We start from the raw sequence: 23,999 nt of genomic DNA, 5'->3' as shown, positions 1-23,999 counted from the left end.
CCTAAACCAAATAAGCGATTTTATCCAAGGAGGATTATATCTTTAACTATCTCATCTTGGAACACTGACAAAGCTAGTATCTTCTAGCTCGTCTTCGCCATCGTCTTCGTCCTCACACTCTTCTTCCTCTTCCACCAGCGCCGGCAAATTCAGATCCAAAAACTCCTCCCTCGCAGCTGCGAATTCTTCTCGGCCAACCGTCGCTGCTGCTGGGATCATCGCTGGAATCACCGCTGGAACTGGAGGAGCCGGAACTAAAGCTGTTGCTGTTGTTGCTGGAGTAGGGGCCACTGCCGCTGCTGGAAGAGTTGGAACTGGATTTACAACCGCTGCTACTAGAGCTGGAGCTGGCAATAAACTCGATGCTGGAGCTCCGATCGTCGTCGCCACAATCGAAGAAGTTACCGCTACTACTTGCTGCGATGGTGGCTCCGACGACAGTGGACGATCACTCCCACCCCAGTGGCATCTCTTGTGTCCCCCGAGAGCTTGGCCCGACGTAAAAACCCGGTGGCAGATCGAGCACTCGTGGCCTTTGATGCTCATCTTCCTGCTGCTGTAGCTAAACTCGTCCTTCAATCGAAAGCTGCTCGCCAGCGGGAGATGGTGGATGTGGCTGTGGCTGTGGTTGTGGTGGTGGTGGTGGTGATGGTGGTGATGGTGGTGGAAGTCTAGCGGCAAAAGTTGCTCCTCGGACCTCAAGAACTCCTCGTCGGTGATGTCCTCCTCGGCACTTTCCTGCTGCTGGGAAGCTTGGTGGTGAGCTTGGAGTTGATGAGCTTGATGAATTTGGTGATGGAGGATCACTTGCTGCTGCTGCTGGAATGGAAGCTGCTGCTGTTGCTGCGGCTGGATGATTCCATCACTGCCACCGCTCAAGCTCGTCTTTGCAAAGCATCCTTTAACTTTCTTGTGGCTCGCTCGGTGTCCCCCAAGTGCCTGGTGCGACTTGAAGATCCTCTTGCACGTCGAGCACTCGTATTTCATCCTGATCCCATCAAAGTCGTGGTCCAGGAGCTCCGCAGCAGAGCACACCAAGCTGGACTCGTCGATCCCGACCTCTTCCAGGTCCTCCAAATCTTCAATCATCTCGTTGGACGATCCAAAGTTCACCGCGCTGCAGTTCCTCACGATGCTCCTCTCATGCACCACCATTGCGTTGTCCGGTGTTGAAGTTACTGCGTTGTTCGTGGCAGTGGAGTCCGCGACTACGTTGTTATTAGTCGTGGAAGTTCCTTCGTCCTCGAGCTCTTCTTCTTCTTCCTCATCGTCTTCTTCCTCCGCGCCTTCTTCGCCATCGTCTTCCTCGTGTTCTTCTCGTTGTTCTGCCTGATGTTCTTGTCGACCACCTTCCACGGCTCCTTCTTCTTCTCCGTCCTCATCTTCGTCCTCAAATCCCAAGCTACTGTTCGACTTTCGTCCTGCGCAGGCGAGCATCACCAAGCACCTTGCCATGTCTCGCTCCTCTTTGATCTCCGCTGGCGGCTGCCTCGGTCTTTTGGACCGTTTCCCAGTGATGATCTTCCCTTTGCTGCTAAAGCCTCCGGAGCTGTTGCAGCTTCCATTGATATATGCCGCCTCGATGCTCTCCGTATCACTCTCGTTATCCGAAGGCACGACTTTGATATAGAGAGCTTCGAGCTCGTCGTCTGGATCATCGTCGAGCAGGAAGGACGACGGTGCTGCTGCTGGCGGCGGTGCTTGCCTCGACTTCTTGCTGGAATTTCTGCGAACGCTTCCTGACTTGGATAGTTTGTAGTCGGAGAGATTGTCAGGCCGCTGGATTCCCCGCCATTCTCGCTCTGGATGGCACCTCATGTGTCCAAACAGCGCCTTCCACGACGAGAACTCCTTGCCACACTCGGTACAAGCTCTTGCTTTGTCCGCAAAGATGGAAGAGTTGGAGTTTGCGTTGTTGACGGTAGCGGCGCTGGAGTTCTTCTTTGGAGTCGCCACTGCTCCTGCTCCGCAGCCGCCAGGAGTTACTGGCGACGAGATTGGATGAAATGACGAGCTCCCAGAAGTTGGAAGGATGTCGAGAGCATACTCCTGGTCTATGAATCTCCGGCTGCGCTTCGGGTTCCTCCGTAGAGCGTAGAGTGAATGCTCCTTCTTTTGCAGCTCCTTGCTGCTGCTGTGATCTTCCACTACCGCGACCTGTGAAGAGTTCACGACAACTTCTTGCACGCCCGTGTTGCTACTGCTGTTGACATTCACCTCTTCGTCCGAGCTCGCTTTCGTCACCACAAGACAATCTTTGTCGCCTCCACCTTCTTCTCCGGACGACTTCACGGTGCTGCTGCTCGTGATCACAACTTCCTCGATCACCTTCACTTGGATGCTACTGTCGTCCTCAACTGATCGAGCCGGCTTGGCTTGAAGAAGCTGAGGAAGAACAGGAGCCGGAGGAGGACGGTTCCTTGGAGGTGACCAATCACGCCCGAGGTCCTCGTCGCAATGCAAGTCTATATCGACGAGCTCGCTAAACTGGCCATTGACCTGAGCTCCCAGCTTGCTCTTATCCTCCTCCTCTTCCTCCTCCACGACCATCTCCACCTCCATATCCGTGTTCTTCTCGTTGGTGGTGGTATCGCTGCTAACGTTGATGCTAGCTGCCTGGCTCCGGGGGGCCTCCACCAAGCTTAGGAAATCCATCATCGACTTGTCCAGCTCCCTTCGTTTCTCAACCGAATTCAGCTGAAACAAATCCCGGAGCTCCCTAGGGCAAGCGCGATGAGCTCTCCGGGAATTGAGCTCAGCTCCCGGCAGCTACAAGCAAGAGAGTAGAGTGAGTGAGTGAGTTCCTCAGCGTACCGGCGAATGCAAGCTCGAGAAGGAGACTTTCCACTCACCTCGATTTCTCCTGAGCTCAAAGCTGGAGCTTCGATTCGGCGAGCTGGATCTTCCAGTGTAGGCTGCTGCTGGTTTCGCAGGACTCTTTTTTTTTCTCTTTTTCTTTTGCTTTTGGCAGCAGCTAGCTAGCGGTTGCGCCGTTTCTTCGAGGACCAGCATGCGCGCCTCTTCCCACAGTTCGTTAAAAAAAATGAGAACAGTCGTGGGCCGTTGGATAGATGCCGTATCCAACGGCGTCCCGTGGCAGTGGTCTTTCCCTGTTGAGAAGAAAAATCACAAAGGAGCGCTCTAAAGGAGATGACTTACCGGATTCCCGGGAATGATGAAGCTGGATCGATGCTTTTTGCTGGCTGTGCTAGCTCGGACACAGATTTTCCAGCATCTTCGCTAGAGCATCGTTTGATAGAGTGATCTGCAAGCACTCCTGTCCGTTTGAGCCTTTCTTACAGCGAACGAGCTGGTGGTCTCGGAACTCCGTGAGGTGAGCTCGGAGTGTCAGCTCGCTGCTCACCAGGAAACGCTCCCTGCATTTGTTGTAGAGCTGGTACTGCGACATTCCTGGTTTCCTAAACGCCATCAGGACGAGAATACTAGAAAAAGAGCCCACCTTCGTCCTCCGGGTTTGCGAGCTGGTGGTCGGCTAGAACCTTGAAGACGCTCTGAGCATTCGTTGTCAAGCTTTGTAAAACAAGCAGTGCACTGCGGACGCTCTTGCTGGTCCCCATGGAAGAAAGCAGTAGCGGAACGTGAGAGGCCTCGGCATCGTAAGCAGCGTAAGTCGGGGTGTGATGCCACCACCAATTGAACTGCGTGTTCGCCATGCGTTTATCCCACACTGGACAAAGAACAAACACAACGTTGCATGAAAACCAAAACGAGGAAAAGATTCACTTACATAATGGACCATTGATGCTGTCGATGGAAGAAACTATCCGGAAATGCGAGCACGAAGCTAGCTTGGCAAGCTGCTGCTGCGTAGCGCCATCTCTCAGACCAGGACCATCGATGCTGTGAACGATGATATAAACGATCGAGTCACCCTGATAGCCAGAGAGTAAGGCCACCATGTCTTCCACGCTTGTGGCACTCGTCGTGCCCGAGCTTCCATACAAACTTTGCTTCAAAGTACGCAAAACCTGGCAAAGATTTGCTGCAAAAGTCTTGATAAGCTCTAGAAAGAAGCTACCTGTTTGAAGTTGATCGTTGGAAGAAAGCCATTTACCACAACAGCAGCACCATCAGTCAATGCTGTGGATCCAAAATCCTCAAGAAGCTGCCTCTTGGATCCAAATCCATACATCAAAAGTCCAAAACCGCATCTAGGAAAACGAAAGAGTTAGAGAAGAATCTCATCCAGAAACATAACTAGCAACTTCAGCTGAAAGAACCAGTGTGGATAAGATTCTTTATAGGAGTCGAGAAGGCGTGCTTGCTCCACCTGGTGCTTTGGAACGAGCTGTGCCAAAGCCGCTCGCAATTCCTGGAAAGAAAAGAAGAAAAGAGGAGATTAGATCGAGAATGCAGGAGGAAATATCCCGGCTTACTTGCTCATCGACCACACGGACATCAGAAATTGCTTTGGCAGATCTCTTGCTGGAAGAGGCTTCTTTTCGCGATGGCGTCACATTTTCGCCGGCATCCACAGGGGCGGCGCCAGCGGTTTCAAGCACTCGCTCTACTTCCTCACAATGCTGCTCCTTTACCTCCTGCAATCGATCAATCCAGGGAGTGAGAGCAAAGCGCGCGATCGATCAACCTCCCCAGCCTGCGCAATCGAGGAAACGTTCGATCGCCTTCTTCTCTTGGGCATCTCCTCGATAAACCCTAGAAATTTCCCCTTATTCTAGGGCTAACACTAGTCGGAGATATGGCGATGGCTTCCGGAGGCGCTGGAGCTGCTGGGATCGCCGCTGGAGCAGTGAGCAGTAGCAATGAAGGCGGTGGAGCATTCAAGCTTCTCAAACCCGGACCAAGTCAGTGATTCTTCCTCTCTCCTTCTCTAGGGTTTTTGTACGAGAGCGTGAGCGCGATCCTTTGCTTACGCTCTTTTGCTCTACTGTAGGACCGCGAGAGCTCACCGGTGCTGTGGATTTGATCACGCACTATGGCCTCCGCGAGCACTACGAGACATACACGAAGAAATCCTTCCCAGCGTCAATTGCCGAGTCCAAGTACCTCCGGGACGTGGTCGGAGACATGGAGATTCGCAAAGGCGATGGGATGGAGCTTGGGCAATTGCTCAGACCATCGCCCAGCGACGCTTTCCCGGTGGACATCCGTCCTTTTGATCTGGAGACGCTGAGACGATGTTTCACGTTTCGAGAAAGTGGGCCAATTTCTCTGCCAGAAGTAAGCTTTAGAGTTCTTTCTTTGTGTTCTTGGCTGAATGTGTGGCTCGGCCAGGCCGATCGAGGGCAACCAACGATTGGAAAGACGAAAGATGAGGAGAGAAGGAAGCACAAGAAACACAAGCACAAGGATAAACACAAGCACAAGGACAAAGACAAAGAGAAGGACAAGGAGAAGCGTAAGGAGAAGCACAGGGACAAAGATGCAAAGGGAGAGAATGGCGAAGAAAAAAGGAAGCATAAGAAGAAGGTAACTCTCGGCTAGCTCTTCTCTTCTTCGTGGTATGTAACTACAAAGTGGATGATCTTAGAAGCGACGGCATGAGGGTGAAGAGGAGGAAGGCGATGGTCACAAGCACAAAAAGAAGAAGGTATTCACGGAGAAATCCTTAGTTCTTTGCTCAGCGTATCGATTGATTCTTCTCTCTTTTTTTTCGCAGCACAAGAGCTCTCCAAATCCGGATGCTGTGGCCGCTGTTCCTTCCGCTACTGCAGCGGCTGCTGCCACTGTAAAAGTACGATAGGACGAAATCCCTCCTGGAAGAATTTGCTGCAAGGAGCGAATGTAAACTTATCCGCGAAGGTATGACGAAAATCGTTCTATGGTGGTAACTTACACGCAGTGTTTTTGTTCCAGGGAAGCGATTTTCTGCTAAGAAAGCCTGCCAATTTTGTAAATCTTGATTATTATTCATTTTTTGAGGCAAAAATCTCTCGAATATTATTGAGCTTTGCATGCATCGTGTTTAGCAATAGAAAATAGTACATAAAAAAGAAAAAAAATTACGTTTGGTTTGCTTAAGAGCAGTGTTATTCTAATTGATAAAATATAAGCATGTTTGTTTAATTTTATTGCATTGGTAGAATAAAAAAAATATACTAAAAAAGTTTATAACATGTTTATAAATCATAAATACAAAATTAATTTAAATAAGTAACAACTGTTTATTTTAGAATATCCAAGCATAATCTTCAAAAAAGAATTCCAAGCATATTCTGTTTGCTTAAGCAAAGCAAAAAAGAATAAAAGAACTCGTCGCCTGAGAGATTCGAACTCTCGCGGGGAAACCCCATGTACTTAGCAGGCACACGCCTTAACCACTCGGCCAAAGCGACAAGCTATGCAAGCTTCTGCAGACTCTTACTATGTGATATATTTTCGTCTTTCTAAATGTTTCTAGGGTTTAAGCATTTCCATGCCAGACCCCGGAATGCGGCCGACGAATCGAGCTTTCGCACCTCCATTCCAGTGCCGCAGGTATGCGCGTCAATCCCGCCATCGCTGGATCGATCATTCTCAGGGCAAAGATGGCGGATGGGCGAGCGATTGCGCACGGCTATGCGGTGAGCACTGGATCCAGGGCTTCCAGGACAGGCACTCGATCCTCAAGAACGCGTCCAGCGCCATGGAGAGCAAGGTCTTGTGGGAGATGGCCTACTGGCGATCGTGCCGGGCGCTGGATTTCTTCGTCCCCAAGAATCGCCCCCTCCATCCCAAGCTGGCCGCGCAGCTGGATCCACTGCGCGAAGCGGTGCTCTCGCAGCGATACGATTGGGGCGGCACCGGCACGCTCTATCTCACTCCAGCGTTCCTCTCCCCGACCAAGCTTCCCGAGCTCCAGGATCGCGTAGTCCAGGAAGTTCTTCTCATGATCTTGGAGCCCGTGTTTGAGGCGCGGTTCTCGCATCGATCCTTCGCGTTTCGGCCCGGAAGAACAGCGATGACAGCGCTCAAGTACATCACTGGCAGCTTCCAAGAGTGTACGTGGTTCATCACCGCCAAGACGTCGATCCTCGAGAGCCTGGAGCTGGAGGTGGCGATGGAGATCTTCTCTCGCGTCGTCCAGGACGAGTTGATCGTCAAGCTCGTCAGGGATGGCCTCTCGGTGGAGACGAGAGACACCATCGTCCCGGAGGAGTACTTCCTCTCCAAGAAGAAGAAGTGGCGAGTGATGGAGCAAGAGATCCATCGCCTGACGAGGGAGAAGGATCGACCATTCTGGCTCAAGTGCTTCCTCGCCATGGGACCGATCGAGGGGAAGAACTCGCCACACTGGGGGAGCTGCAAGATCTTGAGCCCGCTGCTGCTCAACATCGTCCTGGACGAGCTCGATCGATTCGTGGAGCGCGAGATCGAGGAATTCGACGCCGCGCAGGGGCAGGGCCAGGCGATGGAGTACGTTCGCTACGCCGGGCATTTTCTCCTGGGGATCAAAGGCGCCGACGAGGAGATCGTCGCGATGGAAGCCAAGCTCCGCGAGTTTTGCCGCGACAAGCTCAAGCTCGAGCTCTTCCCGGAGATCTTCCACCTCTCGCAAAAGGTTCCATTCCTGGCTCACACGATCCAGGCCAGCGCCGACGCGGCCCTCGAGCATCGAATTCCTCGGAGCCGAGAGAACTCGCGGGAGGTGAGCAAGCAGAAGATCCGGCTGGTGGCCAGCATGAAGCATTGCGTGGAGAGCCTGGCGCGATTGAAGATCCTGGAGCTCCCGGCCGGGCAGAGGATGAAGATCCATCCGTGCTTGCGGCTGCTCAAGGCGCGCCAGGAGGACGCCAACCTCCAGGTCTCGGATCTCCTCCATCTCCTGGCCGGCTTCTATCGCCTGGCGATCAACCGCAAGAAGATCACGGTGTTCCTGGCGTTTGTCCTGCGATCGTCCCTGGCGATCATGTACGCTTCCAAGCACCGGCTCCAGAGGAGAGCGCCCGTCTACAAGCTTGGCGGCGATGATCTCAGCTGGAAGATCAAGGGAAAGAAGGGAGTTTTCGAGTATGCCAGGAGGATCAAGCCTCTCCCCGACGAGATCGTGGGGATTCCATTCCGGCATTCGTGCCAAGTGCTGCCACCTTTGTTCTTGCCTGTGACTAAGAAATGGATGCCTTTTCATGAGATTTGTCTTGAGAGATACATCGAAGGGAAGAGGCCTGGAACTTTGGAGAAAGAGACTGAAAGATATAGAAATGCCAGCATAGATTTGCACAAAGGTCTAATCGACCTAATGTTTGAGTTTAATTGCAGGAAGCCATTATCAGAAATACTTCAGAGATGCAATGATACTTAAAACCTTAGGAAAGAAAACTTGGAATTATGATTTACTTGTGTAGTGACAAGAAAAAGATAATGAATCTTACAATCTTCGAAATAATCCCAAGAGCTGGAGCTGGAGTTTCTGCTTCTTTCACCTCCAACACAGGAGTTGGATCAGCTGATTCATTGTGATTTCTCTCGGGAAACTCAGCTGGAATCAAAGCTTCAGCCTCATTTTCCATGGCCAAAGAATCACCCGAAATCGAAGTTTCATCTTGTTTTTTCTTGTTTCTTCGCCGATTCTTGTTCTTGTTCTTCTTCGCTTTTCCACCATCTTGTTCAAGAGCCTTTTCAGGTTCCAAATCCAAGACTTCCCAGCTATTCACCGCAATCTGGACACCCTTTCCCTTGGACCTATCACTCCCTGAGTTTTGAAATTCCTTGCTAGCTTTCCTCACGGGCTTTTGGAAACCATCCTCGTCATGGAGAGCCAACTCGATATCTCGTTTGATAGCTCGGAGAGACCTCTCTAATTCATCGTCATCTTCCACCACCTTGGCCTTCCTATAGCTTGATCTTGGAGCATGGCCAGACGTCCCAGTGACCTTCGATTCCAAAACCTTTGATCCCAAAACCTTGGATCCAACATCTAGATGGTTGGACTTGACAATCGTGGGCTGTGCCTTTACCTCAGAGGAGATCTTCTCCCAAATGCTTTGCTGCCTTGTCACAGCAGCATTGCTCATCGTGCTCAACACTGGGAACTCCCCAGCGTCTAAAACCTTGGCTGCCATAGCTCCAATCTTCTATACCCTAAAACAACCTCTTAGAGCTCCAGCTATATAAGCTAGAAAAAGGATAAAAAAGGTTCTCGTTATAACCTAAAATAGTTTCCCGAGAGATCGTCAATTTAACAGAATCTGTTAAATCCTCGAGAGGTTCAAGTTTTGAGCGGGCATTCCATTGTGGGGATTTGTGGGTTGGATGATTGAATGGTTAGGGTTTCAAGCACAATCAATCCATCTCTGGCTTCCTCTGGATTTCGATGGCTGGAGAGAAATTCTTGTGGCATTTCTTGCTCTTTGCAGAGCTATTTGTGAGTTCTGCTGTGCATCTAGCTTATGGGCTTGTGATATTTGGATCAGCAGTCCTTGCAGATCTATTGAGTGGCCGATCGATCGACTCAGCAATTACTGTGGCATCCGAAGCCGTGAATCCGAGTGTCGCAACTTCAATCGACGGGGGCATTGCCACCACCGACACCCGTGATGGATCGGATGTCACGCCTGTTGTCTTGCTTCACGGGATTTTTGGATTTGGGAAAGGGGTGAGTGTTTGTTTTTTTTTTTTTATGTTTGCTTGATATTGTTGAATAGAAGCTGGGAACAATTTCATATTGGGCTGGCGCTGAAAAGAAATATGGACGAGTTCTTGTGCCGGATCTCGGCTCCTTGACAAGTATTCACGACCGGTTTTCTTCTTTCCAGCCTTTCCTTTCCTCGAATTTGGCACAGTTTTTCTAAGTTCTTGTTTTCTTATTCTTTTTGAGCAGTGCTTGTGAGCTGTTCTACTTTTTGAAAGGAGGAACTGTTGATTATGGTGCTAGTCATAGCTCCGAGTATGGCCACGCACGATTTGGAAGGACGTTTGAGCAAGGTAGCTTGCGAGTTGTAACAAAAAGAAGAACTAAAAATCGCAGGGAATTCTGGCAGGACATTTTCCGGAGTGGGATGAACATCGACCAGTGCATTTTGTTGGCCATTCCTCCGGAGCTCAAGTGGCACGAGTCTTGCAGGAAATGCTTGAAAACAAGGTGCGTAGACGGCTTTTCTTTCGTTTCCTTCCTCTAGAAAAAGTCATATTGCTCGGCTCTACAGGAATTTCCTGGCTACGAAAATGCATCCGCGGACTGGGTGCTTAGCATCACAGCCTTGTCCGGTGCTCTCAATGGAACAACTCGAGTTTACATCGATGGAATCCAGTAAGAACAACGTTGCTCACAAACCATCCTCGTCTAATGCTTGTGTTGCTCCGTAACACCAGACCAGAGGATGGTTGCACCTTAAAACCTCTCTGCCTTTTGCAGCTATTGCGTGTGGGTGCTCTCGTCTACGAGTGGCTGGACATAAGCTACCTTAAGAACTACTATAGTTTTGGTTTTGATCACTACAATCTCCAGTGGCAGAAAGCTGGATTGATCGGTCTGGCTTCGTCCATTGCTGGTTACTCTGGTCCTTTTGCTACCGGAGACTGGATACTGCCAGACTTGAGCCTTCAAGCGGCAGCACGAATTAACCGGAAGCTAAAGACTCATCCCAATACGTACTATATAAGGTTTGCTCGTAGTTTCTGTGTACCTTATACTGATGTTTCTTTGCAGTTATGCAACGCAGAGGACAATGAAAGTCTGTGGCAAAACAATACCGTCGAGTTTACGCGGGATCCATCCTTTGCTTCTTTTGCGAACCTTAGAGATGTGCTTGTGGCGTCATCCCGGCCATCTTTCGCTTCCATTTTCCGGATACAGGTATAAGCTTTTGTAGAAAAGTTTTTTTTTTTTCTGGTTTTCGTTTTCTTACGCGTTTGTTTCCAGAGATGCCGATTGGCAAGACAACGATGGGGCTTTGAACACGATATCACAGCTTTATCCCAGGTTTCCATTCAGCCATCCAAATTCTTTGTTGGATTCTTTGCAGGACGATCAACCATTAAAACGAGGTATCTGGTAAGCTGGCCGTGAAGTTTCTCTTCTTGTCTATGTTTAATTGGATGACTTCTCACAGGTACTACACAGTTTTGGAAGCAGACCACATCTTTTTTATAATCGATCGCGAGCGTGCCGGCGTTCATTTTGACGTTTTGTACGATAGCATTTTTGAGCGCTGCAGGAAGCAGATGGTTAAATCGACAATTCAAGCTGTGAAGGATGCCTCGCAAGCTTTGACAGGTTGACATAATTCTTCATTTTTTCTTGGTGTTTGTATACTAAATCTAAGCGACTAATTATACAAGCACTCGAGTGTACTCGAGATGTGATTTTTGAAGAGCAAGCTTCGTGAGACACTTCAGGATGGTAAAAACAACGCTACTGTGCCACAAAGTTTGATTTTTCAGCGAAAAAACACCGATGGTTTCTGATGAAAATGACAAAATTGTACAGGAAAAATGGCGGTCCACAGTTTGGAACTTATCCAAGTATTTCTTCTCGTTCGTCAGCTTTAAAGGGACGAGCGGCTCAGTTTCTCCTTGTTTTTTTTTTTCCCTTTCGTCCTTGCAGGTGAAAGATTGTGGACACCGTCTTTATCAAATCCAAGGCCACAACGTCAACACGTTATTTGATGATATGGAGCTCAAGACAAATGGTTTGGTCTTCTCGCCGCTATCGTGTCGCTGACAGTAGGTTTGCTGGTTGGACGATGGAGCGCAGCGCAGAGAAATGGTTTTTTGGCTCCAGGCGTTACGATACGCATATGCCACCACGGCAATAACGAAGAACAGTGAAATTTAATGAAGAAAGAAACATTGTCAAGGACGTACCAGGCACAAGGGCTGCCGCGTCTTGGGAAATTATTGGAATCTTCTCCTGGAACTTCTTTTTTCTTTTTTTGGAGCGGAGAGAGAAGATTTTCCCTCCAAAGAATAAATCAAACTTCCATCTAAGAAATCTAGATTAGGGTTTTGGCACAAAGAGGTGAGAAATTTCTTTCTATTCCAACTAGGGCGCGCTATTCCTCTCTCACGATGCGTCTCTCAGCGGCGACAGTGGAATCCGGGGCGAGTTTCGAGAATGCGACACCGGCGTGAAGATTGGGGAGTGGATCTTTGGCCTGATCTCTTCCAGCTGCCGGATGACCTCCTTGATGTCCGGGCGTACCGCCGGCGATGGCGCGCAGCATCCCATGGCCAGCTGAAGGGCTTGGAGGAGGCCGTCCTCCATCGGGCTCCGCAATCCTCGTAGCAGATCGAGATCAAACAGCTCGGCCGTCCTCTCCTCGATCACTGCGGTTTTCACCAATGTGGGTAAGTCCACCACCGTGACGCTATCGTTGTCTCCGGCGGCTAAGTTTCCGGGTTTTTTCCCTGTCAGGAGCTCCAGCAGGATGATCCCGAAGCTGTAGATGTCGGTCTTGGTGTTGGCTTTCTTGATCCTGGTAAGCTCCGGCGCCTTGTAGCCTTGCGTAGCTTGAGCAGTGATCATCTCGTTGCTTGCCGCAGCGTTCATGAGCAAATGGAGGCCAAAGTCGGATAGATGTGGCTCGAAGTTCTCGTCAACCAAGATGTTCTTCGACTTGAGGTTCCCGTGGAGCAGTGGAAGGTGCAAGCCTGTGTGGAGATGGCCCAGTCCTCGAGCTGCTCCCAGTGCGATTTTGTGCCGTATTGCCCAAGATGGAGCTGGAGCGTAAGCGGTGGATGCTGATCCAGGCAAAAGGTTAGCATTCTTTTCCTTTACTGAATGTACCATGCAGGGAAAGCAGAAAGAAAGACTTACTATGTATCAGCTCTTGGAGGTTTCCCTTGGGAATGTAGTCGTAAACGAGCAGCTTTTCGTCTTTTGGTCCGTGGTAATAAGCTCGAAGAGGTACCAGATTTCTATGGCGGATAAGTCCCAGCTCCTTGACAGCGGACACAAACTCGTCCCGGTCCTTGACACTTCCATCGCGGAGCAGCCTGAGAGTTATCATCGGCCCAGACTGGAGCTTGGCTTTGTACACGGTACCGTAGCTCGTCTTTCCCAACACTTCACCTGACGCATTAAGTACCTGGTCGGCGTTGAATCGCTCGCCTCCCTCAAATGCAACAAGCTTTCCAGTCGTAGCATCCTCTGCCTCGCCAAGCTCACGGTGAAGTGACGGAGAACTCGTCAGCTTTGACGCTATTGGAGATCTGTTGCTACTACAAATCCCGATGAGAAGTGATAGCAGCAGAACAGTGGCTACGAGAACTCCAATTATGATACCGGACACTGCCCCAGCGGATAACTTGCTCGACCCCGTGGGAGGTGCCGCCACCAGTGCTGGGGAAGTAGCTGGAGCTGCCGCATTGGATTGAATACTGGTTGCTCCCGGTGCTGCTACTACTCCTCCGAGAAGGATGTTGTTGCTTAAGTCGAGCTCCGTCAAGCTTGGAGCCAGGGACTTGAGGAACTCAGATGGAACCAGGCCGGAAAGATTGTTGCTGTTGAGGCGGAGAGACGTCAAGTTAGAGCACCTGGCTTTCGGATCTGCGGCAACTGGAATGCTTCCGGAGAGCTGGTTGTGATCCAAGTCAAGCTCGGCGAGGACACCACACAGCTTCCAGATCGTCGAAGGAATGCTCCCGTTGAGTCGATTGTTACCAAGGTGAATGAAGGCGAGACTGGAGGCATTGGAGATCTCTTCGGGGATGGGACCGGTTAAGTTGTTGCTGCTGAGCTCGAGCTTCCTGAGACCCGAGAGAAGACCGATTTCTGGAGGAATGGTGCCGACTAGAGCCCCTTGAAGCTTGGTGAGAGTGATGCTTTCGACAAGAATGGACGGGTCTTGAGCAAGACTGTCATTGAGTGCTGTGGCTGGAACCGAGCAATTCACCGGCGTTCCATCATTGAGCATCCACTGCACGCCTTGCCAGTTGCATAGAGGATTTTGGAAACTCCAACTTAGCAGCAGCGGCAGAGCCGGATTGGTATCCAAGGCAGGTTTGATTTTCAGCAACGTGGACACATCCTGACTCTGGTTTTGCTGCTGTGCTTGAGCATCTATCAAGAGGATTAGCGCCAGCAGCAGGCTGCAACAACACCAGAAACGCCGGTTTTGCTGCTGCCGGAGATTGTAAGCTGCCATCCCTTTGGTGTCTTGGTCGCGTCCCTGGTGAGTTGAGAGCTACTACTACTTCCACTTACAGATGATCATTCATAGCTCATTCATTGATTTCTTGCAGGGGTTTGTTCTCATCAAGGCAGTCACTTGGGGCATGCTGCTCCTGCTACTACATCCATCACCTCGACAGCAAAGAGCGTGTGTACCAAATATTCGCCGCCTGACACATTTTAAAGGTCTGTGCAATTCAGCATGCTCTATAGACTCTTACTCACAACTCACACGCATATATATATTTTTTCCCTTCTTCTCGGCTTTGCTCTCCAGGCTATGGCATCGCAGAGCTTGCAGCGCACTCCGGAAACGGGCATGGCAGTGTAGGCGGATTCTTTCGAGTTTAAAAAGAAGCTGCGACCATGCAACAAACGCTCTGGGACACTGGAGCTGGAAACAAGCCAGAAACCGTGCTGCTGCTCGTCTGGGGCCACAAAAAGAACTGCTCTTGGTGAGACTTATGGTTGTCTTTGCAGTCTATTTCTCTTATCTACTTAAAGACTTTGCAGGTAGTGAAATCATTCACCTTCACAAGGATGTCAAAGAAATAATGCTCCAACAAGTCTCTCCCTCTACAGGTTCGTGTTTATTTAGTCCACGGTGGCGGCAATCCTGGTCCAAGTTTTAGCAGATTTTTGTGTGAACAGTGGGCGAAAATTCGGCCGCAGAAAAGTCTGATGAGATTTCTTCACGGAGCAATAAAATAAGGAAAAAGGTAGCACTCGATCCCTGCAGAGGAAAAATCCTCGGTGTGGCCAAAAAGAGGGGTCATGCGGCGACGAGAGTGACGAGATCCGAACCAGTCAAGGTGACTGATTGATTTTTGAGGAGCTCGAGATCACCCCACCCACACTCTCAGGTTTGACTTTTCTATGTTTTCTTCGATTCTAGAGGAAGGCTGGATGAGCTTCGCCCCCCCTGACACACTCACACGTTCTCCAGGACTAAACAAAGGCTTGATCCAGCACTAAGGAAAGCTGGAGAATGAGGATGGATCTCTGGGGATCTACGATACGCGTAAACAATCTCGGGTCCAGCCATGCTTGAAAGGTGGGGAGAAAAATCTTGTTTTATGGGTATCTCTCTTGTATTGTCCAGGTATCTCCAGAAGAAATGAAGGGGAGTAAAGGCATGAGCTTTTTGCTCGCTCGCTGGCCACTTCGTCGTATTTTAACCTCCTTTGTTGATCTTGACGCTGGAGGCATTGGTGGGTGCAAGTGGCTTAAAGGCGTTCATGGACAATTCGCTGCGTTGACACTAGAGGCAGGTCACACCAACTTGTCAATCCACTTTGACTTTAGGGCTGGGCTTTTGTGGAAGATTCCAGAGGATCGAGCCTTGGACCTTTTTCTGGTCCCGGGTTCGATTCCTATGGTGTTGAAAAAGTGTAAAAAGTGCCAAATGACGTGTCTTCGTGACGTGTCCCCTACGCGCCAAGTGTGATATTTTCTCTCTCGATCGAGAGCTTTCTTGCTAGGGCTCTCTTCTTCTCTTTTGCGTTTCTCCAGGGCGATGGCAATGGCGATGGCGGCTTCTTCCACCTCGGGCTTGAATCTGGCTCCTGGGATCGCGATCGATTCGTCGCTCGTGAGAGCACGGCAAGGTACTCGTCCGCGGCCGTCTAGATTCAAATGTAGGGCTCACGCTGGTAGAAGCAGCAGCGGCAGCACCGGCAAGAGCTACTATGGTTATGATCTGTATGAGCTCCTTGGCGTCGAGAATTCCGCGCCACAGCCGGAGATCAAGAAAGCATACCGATGGCTCCAGAAGAAATGCCATCCGGATGTCGCTGGCGAGCTGGGACACGACATGTCGATTCTTCTCAATGAGGCCTACGCCATTCTCTCCGATCCGACCAGCCGTGGTTCATACGACGCTGTAAGATTTTCTTTCTTCGTTTCTTTTCTGGAAGACATGAGTTTCTCTTCTTTGTTTTCACAGGTCCGTGCTGAATGGATTCAGTTCGAAGGATTCACGGGTGAGCCGCTCTATTCCAGATGGATGGGACCAGCAAGCGAAGAAAAGGCCGTTTTTGTGGACGAAGTACGCTGCATTGGCTGCTTGAAGTGTGCTCTCATTGCGTCCAACACTTTTGCTGTTGAGAAACGCTATGGTCGAGCTCGGGCAGTTTCACAGTGGGGTGATTCGAAGCCAGTTATCGACGATGCTATTCGAGCTTGTCCCGTGGATTGCATTTCGTAAGTTTTTCTAGTGATTGAAGATTTTCTGTTTCTAAAAGCTTTGTTTCTATAGGTGGGTGGATAGAGGGAAACTAGCAGCTCTCGAGTATCTCATGGCTAAACAGCCTCGCTATACGGTAAACATAGAGCCTGAGAACAGCCCCGGCGAGCGTGCAATCGACGTTTTCAAGAGCGCAGAAAAGTTCTTGAAGAAAAATGCAGAGTTTCAATCTGAAAAGGTACGCAGTTCTTTTTGTACTTGATTTGTAACTGACACACGCTTTTCTTTAGGAAAACCCTGCACAAAAATACAGAACGGCTGCTACTGATGCTATACAAGCCCGAGCTGGAAGGTGGTGGCATTTTTTTGTTGGGAAAAGCTACTCCTCATCGGACGACTTCGATCATGTGAGATCCTCGCAGGGAGCAATCGTTCCGCTCAGCTGGTTCGCTAAGGATGTGTATAATCAAGCCTTCAGGGGATCACTGTTCGCACAAGGCAAGATGAAAGCTTTGTACGAAGCCGTCACTCAACAACGGGAATCTTCCTATGCTCAAGCTGAGGAGTACTGGGAACCTCTCAGTAACGTAACTAGTCCCATTGAGAACTCGTCATCAACGTCCACAACGCCTACCATCCGTGTTGACGCGGCCACTAAAACACCACCTCGGATCCATCGACCATCGGAAAAGCAGCAAAAGCTTTTTATGATAAGACAAGCTGTTCCAGTGGCGGTCTCTTTGGCTGCGGCTCTGGTTGTCCAGTTTCAAACGGTATCCAGCTCCCAGATATCTCAAGCTGCGGCCAGTTCAGGAGCGGCACACTCAGATCGGTTCAGCTCAGTGGTTCAGGACCTCGCCTCGACTCCAGGCATGCAGCCACTTCTTGCTGGCATCGTCTGGTACGTGTTAACTTCCGTAGCCTGCAGCTGTGTAGCTCTATTCGTCGACGACTCTCAAACCTAACAGCAGCTCTCGGCTCGAGAGCAAAGTTTCCATTGCTCTTTGGTACGCATGACTTAACTAAGGTGAGTGCAAAAAAAATTCAAGCTTTTTAACTTGATTGAGTATACATGATATAAGCCGCACTGTTTCCAGGATCCAGCTCAAGAACACGCTCGGCAGCAGCTTTAGCTCGTGTCAAGTCGTTGTGAATTCGACAAGCGTCCAGCAGCATCATCCAGGCCATGACATCCGGCTCCTTCATTCTCCTGAGCAGCCTTTCCGCTTCGTCCAGATATCCAACCCGGCCGAGCAAGTCGATCAAACACCCGAAGTGCTGCGGCTCCAACAAAATGCGGTACTCCTCGCAGCAAAGTCCGAAGTACTTGCATCCCTCCTCGACAGTCCCAGCAGCATTGCAAGCCGAGAGAACTCCGACAAAGCTCACTTCGTCCGGCTCGACACCCTCCTGCTGCATTCTGTGAAACATCCACAGCACTTTCTCACTATGACCAGCGATCGCGTACGCCGAGATCATCGTGTTCCAGCTGACAGTGCTCCGGTACTTCATCCCATCGAAAACTCTCGCGGCCTCCTCGACGCTGCCACACTTGGAGTACATGTTGACGAGCGCGTTCCCGAGCTGGACGTCGACTTTGATGCTTCCATCGCTGGAGATCCGAGCGTGAAGCCGTCGGCCCTGGGAGAGATCCGTGAGACGAGCACAGGCATTGATGAGCGGCACGAAGACTATACCGTCGAGGAGGAGCTCGCGATCGTCCAGGCACTGGGCTTCTATCAAGCGGAAGATCTGGAGCGCCTCGTCGAGCTCTCCAAAGTGGACGCAGGCAGAGATCATGGCAGTCCAGGCGATGACGTTGGGACGTCTCACAGCTCCAAAGGCCCGGCGAGCGTCGTCCAAGCTTCCACAGTTGGTATACATGGTGACCAGAGCTCCGCCGACGATCACATCGCTCTCGAGCTTCTTCTCGACGATCAAAGAATGGAGGAACTTCCCATCGGCCAGAGACGAGCTGTCCGTGCAAGCGCTGAGGGTGGCGACGAGCGTGATCTTGTTGGCGATCACGCCTTCGTGCTGCATCCTCCGGAAGAGATGGAGAGCGTCGGAGCTCCGCCCCTGCTGGGCGAATCCAGTGATCACCGCGCTCCAGGCGATCACATCCGGCTGGAACATCTCATCGAGCATCGAGGCGGCGGTGTCGACGTCCCCGCACTTGCCATACATGTTGGCGAGCGAGATCGCGACGGAGCGATCGCGGCCGAGGCCGGACTCCTCGCAGCAGCGGTGAATCATCCTCCCAGGATCGAGGAGCTCGCGGGAATCGCTACAGGCGTGAAGAACAGCGACGAAGGTCACCTTGTTTGGAGCGATGCCTTCCGCGAGCATGCGCTGGAAGAGACGCAGCGCGGCGGTGGGATGCCCGGCGTGGGCAAATGCGGTGACGACGGTTGTCCAGGAGACAACGTTGCGATCGCGCATGGAATCGAAGGCCGCGAGCGCGTCGCGGGCGCTGCCGCATTTGGCGTACATGCCCAGCAAGTGATTCGAGAGGAAGAGTGGGGGATTTGGCAGCCGCGACGCGATGTGGGCGTGGAGGGCTTTGCCGTCGCCGAGAGCCCGGCGCTCGCCGCATTGCTGGAGAAGAGTGGCGTATGTGTGGATGTCGATGGAGGCGTGATTGTGGAGGAGCGATTCCATTCCATTGCACGATTTACTCAAGAACCCTAATTCCTCCACAACGGACGGTGGATCTCTACTTTGCGGGAAACCTATTTAAATATTGTCCGTCCGCTCGAACAGTAATTTAGGGCATGGCTCTGGCGCTTTGAGCGCATGGAGAGTCTATTCGATCTGGATTCCAGCAGCCATACACGCGCAGTCTCACTCGCCCAACATCGGAATTTAGCTCCGGAGGTTCCATGATCGACAAAATGCGCGGCGGAGAGCGAGGATTTGATGAGAAAGTTCTCGGCCGAGGAGCTCCTCTCTCGCCTCAAATCCTGCGTCAAGGCCAAGGATCTGGAAGAGGGCAAGCGGTTGCACCGCTACATCCAGGGCGATCCCCGCCTCGCCGCCTCCAAGATCGTCGCCGAGCACCTCCTCGCCATGTATGGCAGCTGCGCGGACCTCCGCGCGGCATCGCTCGTCTTCGATTCCATGATCCACGACCCCGACACTCGCTCCTGGAATATCATGCTCTTCGTCTATATCCGCAATGGATTCGTGGGCGAGGCCAGGAAGCTCTTCGATCGAATGCTCCCGGTCGCGGATACAATCTCGTGGAACTCCATGATCTCCGCATATGCCCAGAGAGGGCATCTAGACGCCGCAAGAACACTCTTTCAAAGCATGCGCCGCCACCGCGACCTAGTGACGTGGAACACGATGGTCACGGGCTACGCCCAATCGCAGTGCGCCAGCTACGCAAAGAAAATCTTTGACCGGATGCCCGCGTGGAACGAGGTTGCTTGGAATTGCCTCATTTGCGCCAGCGAACCGGCGGATGCCAAGTGGCTGTTTGACCGGATGCCCAAGTTGACCGTTCTTGCGTGGACTGGCGTGGTCAAGGCATATGCCGGCGCTGGGGATGTCTATGGCGCCAAGAGAGTGTATGAACAAATGCCCCAGCACGACACTGTCTTGGCCACCGCGATGATCGTCACATTCTCGGAGTGTGGATTGATCGACGAGGCGCGGGTGGCGTTTGAGGCGATGGGCGAGAAGGATTCCGTGGCGTGCTGCGTGATGGTTTTGCTCCTCGCCCAGAATGGCCGTGTGCTAGAAGCGAAATCGACGTTTGATTCTATGGAGAATCGCAGTGTCGGCGCGTGGAACACGATGGCTAGATCTTTTCTCTGTGACTTTGATGTCGATCGAGCGAGAACGGTGTTTGAGAGGATGCCTCACAGGGATCTGGTGTCGTGGAACTCCATCGTTTCAGCGTATGCTCGGAATGGGTATATGGACGAGTCGAAGTTTCTGTTTGATCAGATGCCTGAGAGGGACGTGATCTCGTGGACGGCGCTGGTGATCGCTGGGGAGCAGTGCTGCAGCATCGATCTAGCCCTGGCGGTGTTTGAGAAGATCCCTCACAGGAACACGGTCTCGTGGAACTCGGTCATTGCAGCGTATGCGCAGAGCGGCTCGTTGGGCGATGCGAAGGCGAAGTTTGACGAGCTTCCAGAGAGGGATATGTGTTCTTGGACGAGTCTGGTCCCCGGATTCGCTCGCGCTGGCCTGTTTGATGAGTCCATGGTGTTGCTGGAGAGGATGCCGCAGCTCAACGTTGTGTCTTTCAACGCAGCGATCATGGCATACGCTCTAAACGGTTTCTGGGAAGAGTCTCGCAAGACTTTCGAGCAGATGCCACAGCGGGACGTCGTCTCGTGGAACAGCATGATCGGAGTTTACTGCCAGTTTGGATTCCTCGATGAGGCCAGGGCGCTGTTTGATCGGATCCCGCAGAGACAAGTCGTGTCGTGGAGCTCGGTAGTCTCGGGCCTCGGACAAAACGGGTCTCTTGACGAAGCGAGGGATGTTTTTGAGAGCATGCCTGGACGAGACGTCGCGGCTTGGAACGCTATGGCCACGGTCTACGAGCAAAATGGTTTCCTCCGAGAGGCCAGGACTACTTTCGACGAGATGCCTTGCCAGGACACAGTGTCGTGGAACGCGATGATCCGAGCTTACTCGCGATCGGGGCGAGCGATCCAGCTCTTGAGGGTGATGAACTTGGCTGGTTTCAAGCCGGACAAGACGACGCTCGCGAGCGTGTTGACGTCGTGCAGCCATGGAGGCATGGTTTGCGAAGCTCTGGCTCTCTTCTCTGGCATGGCCTGTGACTTTGGCGTGGCTCCCGCGAGAGAGCACTTTTGCTGCGTGATAGATATCTTTGCGAGGTCGGGGCAGCTGATCTTGGCGCACGGGATTGCGGCGGCCATGCCTTTCGAAGCTCACGACGTTGTGTGGGGGATTTTGCTCGCGGCTTGCGCTGCGAGCAAGGATGAGATTGCTGGTGTCCGAGCAGCTGAGAAGGCGCTGGAGATGGATCCCGGAGGAACCTTCTCATACGTTTTGCTGGCAAACTTGTATGGTTCCAGTGGCCCGGATGATCGATTCGAGTAGAGCTGGACGCAGAAGATTGATGAGGGGAGTAATGAAGGCCATATACTGTGGCTACAGGTGTGACTCTGAAGTGTGGCCTTGGTTTTGTATCTCAAGGTGACATTCTATGTTGTTAATGTGTACCGTATTGCTGTTTAATTGTACTTAAGGTAGCAATGCCTGAGGATGAAATTGCCTGTTTAGGGGATCTCCAGAACATCTGTGATGAAAAGGAATCAGAAGCGGTTCACCTTTAGGTATGACTGATAAATTGGTGACAACAGTATTTCTTCATTAGATCTAGTTGGGGGAGAGCAAGAAGCTCGTAGCCAACTTTTTCCAAATGGCCAGGGGACGAGATTGATTCGCTGTGTGGACAATGTGGTGAAGGCAACGAGAGCAAGGAGACAAGACGAATCAAAACGGAGCTTCTCGTCCAAATGCAGGTAAGCTGTAAACCAAAGAAATTAAGAGAAGCTCATTTGGTTCACAGGGTGTTGGAAACAATGATCAAAACGTTCTTGTTCTGTATGCAACAAGCACTCCATAGATCATGTGAATCTTTCCATCACTTAATTCATGATGGTTCACTCAATTTCACAACTCTTCCTTATTTTATGGACTATAACAATTATAATGAGGTAAATAAGTTTAACTTTAAGAATCTCTAGGATTTAACAATCTTATAAATTTCATATTGCAAACTATACTATTAAATATTAAAGAAATGTAAATAAAATGGAACATTTAATAAATGTTTAATTTTGATATAAACAGTTATAAGTATATAATACATTAATTACAGTAATGTAGTTAACTATAGTAGTTATACTACCTATCAAAATACAAAAATGGATGGACTAAATTAAGTTTTAAATAAATGATCTATATTATATAGGTTTAACCCCACCATTTATATCACTTTACAACTTTTCTTATATGAAAATTTATTTTAAATTTTTTTTAAAGTGAGAAGAGATGAAAAACTTTAACATATCTAATCACTTCTGAAAACTTGTATAGCTTAACATTATTTTCCAGCCTATAACTTTTTGAAATTTTCACAACTATATACTTCATAACTTGTATAAAAGAAAACAAATAAAAAATAAGTAAATTAAAATTAAATTTTTTATTTATTTTTTACAACAAAATAAATATGAAAATAAAATTCTACCATAGTTGTAACTTATTATTTCTCATTTTTGTTCCTTTTTAGACGTTTCAACCACAATAAATAATTATTTATTTTTTTATAAACTTTACTTTAAGGTTATAAGTTTTATGTCATAAATCATTTTCTGATGTCATAAATTTTATAGTGTAAATCATAATATTATATAATATATTATTTAAAATATTAAGTTACTTACTTGCTAATATATAGAAAATTTTAAAAAATTCATTTTAACATTACTTATTTTATGGATTTATAATTAATTTTTAATTAAAATTTACAAAAAACATTAATGGGGAGTTTGACAATGTTCACCATTTTGACCAGCCCAAAGTCCATGAGGAACACACCGGCATTTAATAGTATCAGTTTTACATCCATGACTGTGTAATAGTCAAGGAAATTAACAAAGTCAAAAAGTAAATTAAGTTCTTGAATAAAATTTCTTGCATATTAAATTCAACTAGTATGATGGTGTTCTTAATTTCTTTAAAGTTATATCATGAAAAATTTCCTACTTTGAAGCCTGACTTATTTTAATGATATTAAAGATTTTTAATAGTTATAAAGTCATTATAAAATTTTCTAAAAAGGAAATGAAATTGTATTATATGTTTGCTACTAAAAATATTTTTATTGTTAAGTATTTCCATCTAAAACAATTCAAATGGTTAGTTAATAAATAATTTTAAACATAATATAGCTAATAAATTAGTTAATTTTTTTTATATAAAAACCTGTTTTATTCAAGATTATGAATGGAATATTTTTTTCTAGTTTAAATAATAGGTTGATTGACTTTAAATATTATTTTTATTCTGCTATTAATTTTCTTGCCATATTTTACTTTTTTAAAAACAATTTTAATGATTAATTTATATAACTTTTCCTTTATTAATTTTTGAGTATTTAAGTTTTTTTAACTGATAAAAATAAAAATATTATTTATAACTAAATATATAAAGTTAATATAGATTAGGTAAGTGTGAAAAAAAAGAAGCAATAAAGTACTTTTTCCTCATAGTAGTATTATTATGAAGTTTTTTTTTCTAAGTGGAGAAGACTTTTCCAATTTTTTTTTCTATTTTTCTCCCTACAAAAAATATATTATAACAGTATTTAATTAATCATAACTTTTGCCTAAAACATGTACTATAGAAATGCTTTAATAAAATAATGTGAAACTAGCAGTGAGCCAACATAAAAGTTTCACAAGAAATAAATAAATAATATAAAAAAAGTTAGAATAAAAAATTTATATAAGTTTAGTCAAAAAATTTTATAAAATATTATTTTATAATAACATACTGTGAGGGCCAAGTGTACAGCTATGATGCCGTATACTAATATTAGTGTAGTGGGATTTTTGTAGCCGTCGGATTGGTTTCAATCCGGACCGTTCGCTCCTATATACAAGTTAGGGTTTTTTTGGGCTAATTGATATGCACATTTCTATATTCTCTTTCTATATTCCAAGCACTTATATTGATGGAGAT

The 23,999-nt window shown here is 48.7% G+C and overlaps 7 protein-coding genes and 1 non-coding gene across 14 annotated transcripts; 5 read left to right on the top strand and 3 right to left on the bottom strand.

Annotated features, from left to right (window-relative positions):
* Positions 1–4: 4 nt before the first annotated feature.
* Positions 5–4,690, bottom strand: LOC9644057. Of its 2 annotated transcripts, XR_002994140.1 has the most exons (9): positions 4,610–4,690; positions 4,398–4,559; positions 4,227–4,333; positions 4,040–4,172; positions 3,749–3,989; positions 3,461–3,688; positions 3,160–3,411; positions 2,853–3,110; positions 2,654–2,769 (listed from the first exon to the last, which is right to left on the bottom strand). XR_002994140.1 is itself a non-coding variant. In XM_002984297.2 (2 exons), exon 2 carries the CDS (start codon positions 2,656–2,658, stop codon positions 52–54), a length of 2,607 nt encoding a protein of 868 aa, XP_002984343.1. In that variant the 5' UTR covers positions 2,659–2,769; positions 2,853–3,105; the 3' UTR covers positions 5–51. The 2 variants fall into 2 exon arrangements, 1 of the variants encoding a protein (XP_002984343.1); XM_002984297.2 differs by lacking the exons at positions 3,160–3,411; positions 3,461–3,688; positions 3,749–3,989; ... (2 more) ...; positions 4,398–4,559; positions 4,610–4,690 and having other exon boundaries at positions 5–2,769; positions 2,853–3,105.
* Positions 4,673–5,939, top strand: LOC112351460 (mediator of RNA polymerase II transcription subunit 19a-like). Its single transcript, XM_024689411.1, has 6 exons — positions 4,673–4,826; positions 4,916–5,202; positions 5,257–5,451; positions 5,513–5,572; positions 5,642–5,784; positions 5,839–5,939. Exons 1-5 carry the CDS (start codon positions 4,721–4,723, stop codon positions 5,723–5,725), a joined length of 732 nt encoding a protein of 243 aa, XP_024545179.1. The 5' UTR covers positions 4,673–4,720; the 3' UTR covers positions 5,726–5,784; positions 5,839–5,939.
* A 296-nt stretch (positions 5,940–6,235) lies between these two features.
* TRNAS-GCU lies at positions 6,236–6,317 on the bottom strand. Its single transcript has one exon. It is a non-coding gene; the product is annotated as a tRNA-Ser (tRNA).
* Positions 6,318–6,510: 193 nt separating this feature from the next.
* On the top strand, positions 6,511–8,327 carry LOC112351510 (nuclear intron maturase 2, mitochondrial-like). Its single transcript, XM_024689508.1, has one exon. It carries the CDS (start codon positions 6,608–6,610, stop codon positions 8,261–8,263), a length of 1,656 nt encoding a protein of 551 aa, XP_024545276.1. The 5' UTR covers positions 6,511–6,607; the 3' UTR covers positions 8,264–8,327.
* An 807-nt stretch (positions 8,328–9,134) lies between these two features.
* LOC9644056 (lipase) lies at positions 9,135–11,279 on the top strand. Of its 2 annotated transcripts, XM_024689515.1 has the most exons (10): positions 9,135–9,325; positions 9,378–9,556; positions 9,606–9,700; positions 9,782–9,885; positions 9,942–10,042; positions 10,107–10,210; positions 10,273–10,563; positions 10,610–10,756; positions 10,823–10,954; positions 11,013–11,279. In XM_024689515.1, the coding sequence occupies exons 1-10, from the start codon at positions 9,214–9,216 to the stop codon at positions 11,179–11,181; spliced, it is 1,434 nt and encodes a 477-aa protein (XP_024545283.1). In that variant the 5' UTR covers positions 9,135–9,213; the 3' UTR covers positions 11,182–11,279. The 2 variants fall into 2 exon arrangements, with proteins under 2 accessions (XP_024545283.1, XP_002984460.1); XM_002984414.2 differs by having other exon boundaries at positions 9,158–9,556.
* A 640-nt stretch (positions 11,280–11,919) lies between these two features.
* LOC9644383 (putative kinase-like protein TMKL1) lies at positions 11,920–14,069 on the bottom strand. Its single transcript, XM_002984294.2, has 2 exons — positions 12,719–14,069; positions 11,920–12,642 (listed from the first exon to the last, which is right to left on the bottom strand). The coding sequence occupies exons 1-2, from the start codon at positions 14,046–14,048 to the stop codon at positions 11,966–11,968; spliced, it is 2,007 nt and encodes a 668-aa protein (XP_002984340.1). The 5' UTR covers positions 14,049–14,069; the 3' UTR covers positions 11,920–11,965.
* A 366-nt stretch (positions 14,070–14,435) lies between these two features.
* Positions 14,436–17,471, top strand: LOC9644052 (chaperone protein dnaJ C76, chloroplastic). Of its 5 annotated transcripts, XM_024689514.1 has the most exons (9): positions 14,436–14,529; positions 14,579–14,656; positions 14,726–14,937; positions 15,021–15,128; positions 15,177–15,956; positions 16,020–16,276; positions 16,332–16,497; positions 16,550–17,286; positions 17,357–17,471. In XM_024689514.1, exons 5-8 carry the CDS (start codon positions 15,591–15,593, stop codon positions 17,222–17,224), a joined length of 1,464 nt encoding a protein of 487 aa, XP_024545282.1. In that variant the 5' UTR covers positions 14,436–14,529; positions 14,579–14,656; positions 14,726–14,937; positions 15,021–15,128; positions 15,177–15,590; the 3' UTR covers positions 17,225–17,286; positions 17,357–17,471. The 5 variants fall into 5 exon arrangements, with proteins under 5 accessions (XP_024545282.1, XP_024545277.1, XP_024545279.1 ...); XM_024689509.1 differs by having other exon boundaries at positions 15,021–15,956; XM_024689511.1 differs by having other exon boundaries at positions 14,710–14,937; positions 15,021–15,956.
* Positions 17,472–19,607: 2,136 nt separating this feature from the next.
* On the top strand, positions 19,608–21,347 carry LOC112351474 (pentatricopeptide repeat-containing protein At4g02750-like). The gene has a single exon (XM_024689458.1). The coding sequence runs from the start codon at positions 19,608–19,610 to the stop codon at positions 21,345–21,347; it is 1,740 nt and encodes a 579-aa protein (XP_024545226.1).
* Positions 21,348–23,999: the final 2,652 nt, after the last annotated feature.

This window comes from Selaginella moellendorffii, unplaced genomic scaffold (genome assembly GCF_000143415.4).
Source record: "Selaginella moellendorffii unplaced genomic scaffold, v1.0 SELMOscaffold_62, whole genome shotgun sequence".
Lineage (NCBI taxonomy): Eukaryota > Viridiplantae > Streptophyta > Lycopodiopsida > Selaginellales > Selaginellaceae > Selaginella > Selaginella moellendorffii.
This window is presented reverse-complemented; position numbering and strand designations above follow the sequence as displayed.